The 7,791-nt window shown below is 49.6% G+C and overlaps 1 protein-coding gene across 1 annotated transcript in view; it reads right to left on the reverse strand.

Annotated features, from left to right (window-relative positions):
- The window catches only part of PITPNC1 (phosphatidylinositol transfer protein, cytoplasmic 1), a 114,445-nt gene that overhangs the window by 17,784 nt on the left and 88,870 nt on the right, over positions 1–7,791 (reverse strand). Inside the window, exons 5-6 of the mRNA XM_018569277.1 lie at positions 7,137–7,208; positions 5,150–5,245 (exon numbers count right to left, since the gene is read on the reverse strand). Of these exons, the coding sequence (XP_018424779.1) occupies positions 5,150–5,245; positions 7,137–7,208 (168 nt within the window). The remainder of the gene's footprint in view (positions 1–5,149; positions 5,246–7,136; positions 7,209–7,791) is intronic.

Consider the following 7,791-nt stretch of genomic DNA (forward strand, 5'->3'; position numbering starts at 1 on the left):
TTGTCACTCACCTCATAGTTCTAGCCGACCTGTGACAATGAGACTGTCACAGGTCGGCTCAGTAGATCGGGAGGTGAGCGAACACATACCGGCGTTCGCTCGCCTCTTGATCCTGTCACGGCTCTCTGCCCCCCTCCCCGCTCCGATACTAGCGCTGACTGGCGGAACGGACGGGGGAAGGGGGTGGGTACAGCTGGCCCTGCCTCTAGATAGGCAGAATAAGCTGTCACACACGCAGCTGGGCGGATCCCGACATAATTGTTTGTTCCTGTTTAGGCCCCGTTCACATGTAGCGACTTATCGCGCGATTTCCACCGCAATATCGCGCATTTTTGCCGCGCGATATCGTGAGAAGTCGCCGGCCAATGCTATTCAATGGAGCTGTCTTAACTCCATGTCGGGCGTCGCTCGTCGCGGTCGCAAGTCGCTTCTACCGGACCCTTTTTTCGGCAGATTTTGCTTTTTACTATGGAGCCCGACGGAGAAGGTCGCGCTACCGTCGCTGGAACGTCGCCCCGAAAGTCGCGCTATCCCGGCCGCTGCAAAGGTATGTCGCTACATGTGAACGGGGTCTTAGGGATGATAGCATTCGTTGAACAACCATTGTCTGACGTGCGGAGCATGGACGATGTTGCCGAGGTCAGCAGAAAACAATGGCACCGGGCCCATGAACTGAACCCTGCTTGTGTACCCCATTACACGTTCACGCGTTCACACCCCATGCATGCGATATGTTTATGTCACTTGCCATGGAAGCAGATTGCTCCGGCGAAGTCGTGACTCGGTTGTCAGCTGCCTGCTGCCACATTTTGTTGTTGTGCAGGCAGTGAATTGCCAGGGCCCAGATGGCCCCCTACGAGGGAATAGAAATCCTCAAATCCCAGGATTCTATGCGTCTCCTCCTGGACACCCAATTCACAGAACGACATCTGCTGCTGACGCACGTCTCCTTCCGCTGCGAGGTAAGCATGGAACTTCAGCCGAGGGGAACGAGACTGAAAAACACGGGAGCGAGAAATAATAACAAAGGTATCAAATCAAACACCTCCAGGGGACGGGATAGTAGCAGACGTTCAATATGGATCCTTTGTGATAATTCCGGCATGAGTAGATGGAGATCACGCGAGGAACAATCCCCTTTGTGTACACACATTGAGGAAGGTGATACCATTTGGTGTGACAGAGGTGCAGGAGTCCAATACAAGAACATTCTATCTATATTATTATTCTGTATGTTCAATAATACACTGATAGAACCAAAGCAATGTGCACAATGCCGGATCCACAACAACCAGCTGTAATCCATCTCCTGCCAGTCTGATCTCTGATTGGGCGCTCGAGGTTTGTCTATGCATAGTCCTCTTTTGAGGTCCATCATTCTATGAAGGTCATAGGCTTATATATGGGGCACTTTAGGTTTGTCTATGCATCGTCCTCTTTTAAGGTCCATCATTCTATGAAGGTCATAGGCTTACATATGAACGTTACAAGGGTTCCGACCAAGACATTCACACCTCACACTGACATATGAGGACTCCTTATTTATGTCAGCACCACACTACAGATCCATTACAGACATTTCATAGATGTGTAAGATCATGCCTGGCCAATTGGATACTACTGCGCATGCGCATAGGCCTGTCCGCCGCATTTGCGGGAAATGGATGCTACTGCGCATGCGACACCAACAGACAACATTGACGACAATGGCATTGCTGTCATTTCTGAGACTGATGAAGGGAACCCAGCGTGGCCCCGAAAGCGCTAGTTTTGGTATTATGACGTTCCAATGAATGAACTTTTTGGACTGCAACATTGTTGGTGTGCTGGTGACATCTATCCATTTTTGTACTGCTATCATTCTAATCTCAGCTCTAACATTTTGGATTTCCCATCTCCTTCACTCTCGCAGACAATGGTCCCCATGACAAATAGGAGAGGGTGGATCCCCCTAAAAGAGACCCGCAGAGCAATGAAAGCCTGTCGGGGATTCTAACCCCTCACAACTTTATCCAAAACAAGGTAAAAAAAATAATAATCATATATTCAAGAAAGAGATCCCAAAGTGTAACCAAGTCGACCAGTGTGTATTATTGTATACAAAGCTTTGTTTCTATTTATCATCTGTAAGCATCTGTCTGGCAGTCCCTTTTGTTCCTCTTATATCACAATGGGTAGAAAACAATAGATGGTGATTGGCAGCTGGAGATCATGTGACTGAGGCCGGGAGCTGCAGGAACAAAGGGTTGATGTGTCTTACGTCTGCTTACAATATTCGTTGCATAATCTCTCCATGGGTGACGTCAGTCATTTGGGAAGAGATCTGCAGATGCCGAATTCTCAGATCTACACGGCTTTCCATGTGTCCCCGTTTCCTCTGAGACTACATTACCACTGGACAGGACAACTACTCTCAACAGAAACACAACGCAGTACTTGAGATATAAAATACTTCCTGTATATGTGATTATTTGGTTACTGTTTATACTCAATGAGCCTGCACAACATATATTATTCGCATGCTGATGCCCCTTCCTGCTCACGTCAGCATTAAACATATTATAACAAACTTCACTGATCTGGAAAGAATCATGTCGGGTCCGGTGAATAAAATGCTGTCTCATGCCGAGAATGTCAAGCTGATAAAATGACGCATTGGGCTCCTGGAGTCGGTCACGATGAGCGCAGAGCTCATTAAGAAGAGCGCGCTAATCCTTCAGGAAAATGAGTTTCAGGCCGCCGTCGCTGCCTCTATTTATGGCGGATGAAATGCACAATTTTGTCTTGGGGACGGGATGATGGGTTTTATCTCCAAGTCATTTTCCTCAACGCTCCGCCGACCACGTTCAGACGCCACTCAGTATTATTGTTCGGTTCGCGGTTTGGTGACCGGTGATAGATAGTCACCGGCTGAGCGCGTCTGACGCTCCCACGAATGCTGCAATTGGACCGTAAAAGGGGAAAAGCCTCCAAAATTGTGCGATCCGTGTCTGATATGATGAAAGATTCGCCAGTCAATCACACAGCGTAATACAGACACAAAGATCCTTAAAGGAGAACTATGGGGGTCAGTGTTTTTCCCCATAGTTCTCCTTGGGGTAACGGGAGGATAAAAACTAGCATCCTCCCGTCACCCTAGGCTCAGTACATAGGGAGCTACAGCTCGCGGTATACTGAGACTTAGATGACGGGATCCGCCCAGCTGTGTGAGTGACAGCTGGCTCTGCCTATCTAGAGGCAGAGCCAGCTGTACCCGCCCCCTCCCCCGTCCGTTCCGCCAGTCAGCGCTGGAGGATCGGAGCGGGGAGGGGGGAATCCAGCCCCTCCCCTGAAATACACCTTTCCACTAGGAGTCTATCTTCTGTATGGTCACCTGATGTCTCCGGGTCCTCTTCTCCCTGTGTTGGTGCTTCTATAACATTCTCCTATGAGCACAGACAGCCATGATGACCGTCCCCTGGGGGTGGGTCCATGACGCCCATGCTTCACAGGAAGTCGGTTGAATGATACCAGGCTCCACAAGGAACAATCTATAAAAACCCATCCTGAATATTCTAAACAATGTATAAATTAATTCCCACAGCCTCACGCATGCCATGGCTTCCATTTGGTTCTATAAGTCTTCTTTGGCCCCACACTGTCCTCTCACCATCACCTCGGCCATTGTTGGACCACATCCAAAGATCGGTGCACCCCCCCCGCTGTATGTCTGCCCCCGGCTGCCTCTCCGATGGTGTGTAATTCATTTGCATTTAAAGCAGATGGGTTTCACCTTTGTGAGCTCAGTCACCGTTCACAGCAAGGATAACCCGATTATGTGCGCTCGGCCGGGAAACCCCCGTTATACAACACATGTGCTCCCCGTGTACGTCACTCGTCATACAGACAAATGTTACTTTGTGCCATCCTGTGATTATAGAACAGTAGAAAGGCATCATGGCACTGACAAACTAGCATGTAAAACAACTTGTCTCACCACTAAGGACTAACTGTTCTACTGTTCAAAGCCCATTTCGTGTGCACCTTACTGTATAACTGGTAACAAATTGTTGAGTGCGTTTGTCGTTTGTTTTGCTTTATCCTGTGATTATAGACACGCTCTTGTATATTGCTTGTCCTCAGGCTTCATTATCTGTCATATTAATAAGAACAAAGCCAGGCAGGAGAGGAAAGGAAACATATCAATAAAGAAGATACAGGATTTTCGGTTTGTATGTTAAAGTGACACTGAACTCCGGAGTTAAAGGAGAACTATGGGGTCAGTGTTTTTCCCCATAGTTCTCCTAAGGGTAACAGGAGGACACAAACTAGCGTCCTCCTGTCATCCTAAGCTCAGTATATAGGGAGCTACAGCTCGCGTTATACTGAGACGCCGCAACCGGGATGGATCCCAATATTACTGTCGAGATCCACCCAGCTGCGTGATTGACAGCTGGCTCTGCCTATCTAGAGCCAGCTGTACCCGCCCCCTCCCCCGTCCATTCCACCAGTCAGCGCTGGAGCATGGGAGAGAGGAAATCCATGCAGGGAGGCGTGAGTGACAGTCACAGCTCTCTGCAGGGATAGATCGAGAAGTGAGCGAGCGCCGGTATGTGTTCTCTCACTTCCCGACCAATTGAGCCGACATGTGACAGTTTCATTGTCTGACGTCAGCTCGAACTATGAGGCTGAGTGACAATCACTCCCCTTATAGTTCTCCTTTAAATCTTAAAAATCCCTCCAAGTCGCTGAACTCTGAGCAACAATGTCTCTTATTTGTGTATCACTCGGCTGGAGATCCTCCAATCACCTCTGACACTGTCCTTCCTTCTGGAGGGGGGCTACGTCTGTTCCCCATGGTCCCTGTGTGTGTTGTAGAGTAGTCACCGCTCCAAGCTCCGCCCTCCGGGATGGACTACAAACAGAGTTCAGGGACTGGGAGGGATTTTTAGGATTTATCTCCTGAGTCTGGTGTCACTTGAGGAGATTACTCAGATTTAGTGCAGCGCAGCCTCCCGCCGTAGAATATAAAAGGTTACCCCCTGTGTTATTCTCTGCATAGGAAGTGACCTCTGGGCCCCCTGTGGGAGGGTCACATGATGGCAGCACACCACACCAAACCTTCTATACTTGATCAGTTCCACATTCCGGGACCCGAGGGGACGATTACCTCAGACTCCTTGTAATACCTCTCGGGGATATCATCGTATGCAATGTCGATGAAACACACTTCCCTCTCCAGGTCCTTCACTTCATGATCAAATATCTGCAAAATACAGAGAGCAACATTAGCCATGAGGATGGTACAGCAGTGAGGGCTCAAGAGCTTACAATCTAATTGACTTTGTAGGAAATATAAATCATGTTGCAGACTGATCACTGGGGGAGGGGAGACTGAGGAAATGCTTCCTCCTGCCTGCAGCAGACTGATGACTGGGGGAGGGAATACTAAGGAAATGCTTCCTCCTGCCTGCAGCAGACTGATCACTGGGGGAGGGAATACTAAGGAAATGCTTCCTCCTGCCTGCAGCAAGACTGATCACTGGGGAGGGGAGACTCAGGAAATGCTCCCTCCTGCCTGCAGCAGACTGATCACTGGGGAGGGGAGACTCAGGAAATACATCCTCCTGCCTGCAGCAGACTGATCACTGGGGGAGTTGAGACTGAGGATATGCTTCCTCCTGCCTCCAGCAGCCTGATCACTGGGGGAGGGGAGATGAAGGAAATGCTTCCTCTTGCATGCAGCAGACTGATCACTGGGGGGGGGAGACTCAGGAAATACATCCTCCTGCCTGCAGCAGACTGATCACTGGGGGGGGGAGACTCAGGAAATACATCCTCCTGCCTGCAGCAGACTGATCACTGGGGGGGGGAGACTCAGGAAATACATCCTCCTGCCTGCAGCAGACTGATCACTGGGGGGGGGAGACTCAGGAAATACATCCTCCTGCCTGCAGCAGACTGATCACTGGGGGGGGGAGACTCAGGAAATACATCCTCCTGCCTGCAGCAGACTGATCACTGGGGGGGGGAGACTCAGGAAATACATCCTCCTGCCTGCAGCAGACTGATCACTGGGGGGGGGAGACTCAGGAAATACATCCTCCTGCCTGCAGCAGACTGATCACTGGGGGGGGGAGACTCAGGAAATACATCCTCCTGCCTGCAGCAGACTGATCACTGGGGGAGGGAAGACTGAGGAAATGCTTCCTCCTGCCTGCAGCAGACTGATCTCAGCCTCAGCAAAGTCACTGACCGGAGCTTTTTAATGATAACAGGTGGAGCTTCTCTAAACAATGATACTGTTACTGAACATTTTAACATGTCACAATGTATTCATGGAGACCTGTAAAGTTACTGGAAGGTAACACTTCAACTAGTAGCCTGTCATCATCTCATAATTAACTAACACTCAACGTCTACATTGTGTCCATCGGCTCTACAACACGGTGCCTCTGATTCCCATATGGAACACGGGGCCTTTGCCCCTACAATGCCAGCACTGGCCACAAGGTGGCGCAGCATGCATCCTGTGTCCTGGCTCTCTCTCATTGTAAACTTGCAGAGGAGACATTTTTATTAGGCAGAGGGAAGGAAGAGGCCATCAATGACGCTGTCAGCTTGTGTTATAGATGGTTGATGAGCGGAGACCTTATCCCATGCCGCACACACGCTGCTCGGGGCCCCTCACAGTGCTGGACCCGGACACCGGCATGGAATAGCTGCGGCACTGAGAAGGTTCAATCACTTAAATTCTGCAGAAGGGGACAGACGCATGTGATCTCCTACACAGACTCCAACTGAATGTCCCAGAAGATTGTTCTGGTATCTCATCGCCTGATAATCCCCGTCTGTCCTCACAATGGTATCCGGAGCCCTCCACTTATGTGTCATTAGAGTGGCAGCTCTTCTGTACAGAGACTGATGTGACTGGGGGGGGGGACATTAGAGTGTAAGCTCTTCTGTACAGAGACTGATGTGACTGTGGGGGGAGGGGACAGTGTAAGCTCCTCTGTACAGAGACTGATGTGACTGTGGTGGAGGGGACATTAGAGTGTAAGCTCCTCTGTACAGAGACTGATGTGACTGGCTCAGTGTTCTCTGTACAGCGCTGCGGTCTATGTCAGAGCTATATATAAATAAGTTGGAGTACTCACACGGTCATTGCATCCTTCATTATCTTCATATTTTGTCTCTATGTGGATGGAGAATTTAGGAAGAAATGAACACTGTAAAGGGAATAAAACACACAGATTAGCACACACTTGTCCTCAGAGTATTCCTATTCCCAGTATTCCCAGTATTCCTATTCCCAGTATTCCCAGTATGAGGGAGGTAGATGAGGCTGGCGGGGTCAGGATTCTGATATCTGTGTACATGGGCAGACCAATGGTTGGCGCACGCTGTCACACTATGGTAAAGGTGGAACGGCCGGGAGCATTTGGCCTCGGAGCGATCGGCTTACACAATTATGAAGGCCTCCCATCGGAATCTTTACCATAAGTCGACGTATACGTTATGCTCGGAGGTCTCAGTGTAGAGATACTATTATGGCCGGAGTTCTGCTTTAAGCTATTACTTGGTCCTCATACATGCGGTCTGCTGCGGCCTCTGGGGCTGCAAATCAATTACTTCCACCAAAGACATTTATATACCTGACCAGGAACATTACCCGGCCATGTGGCATCATTAAGGGTCATTCAGATTAATTATCTCGGCTGTTATAACTTCCAGGAGGTGGTAATTCACTTTCCTCCATTGCAAACTGAAGAAGCAAAATCATCACTCCCCCTCCCCCCCCCCCCCCCCTCT

The sequence above is a fragment of the Nanorana parkeri genome, unplaced genomic scaffold (genome assembly GCF_000935625.1).
Source record: "Nanorana parkeri isolate BGI_ZX_2015 unplaced genomic scaffold, ASM93562v1 scaffold1316, whole genome shotgun sequence".
In the NCBI taxonomy this organism is placed as follows: domain Eukaryota; kingdom Metazoa; phylum Chordata; class Amphibia; order Anura; family Dicroglossidae; genus Nanorana; species Nanorana parkeri.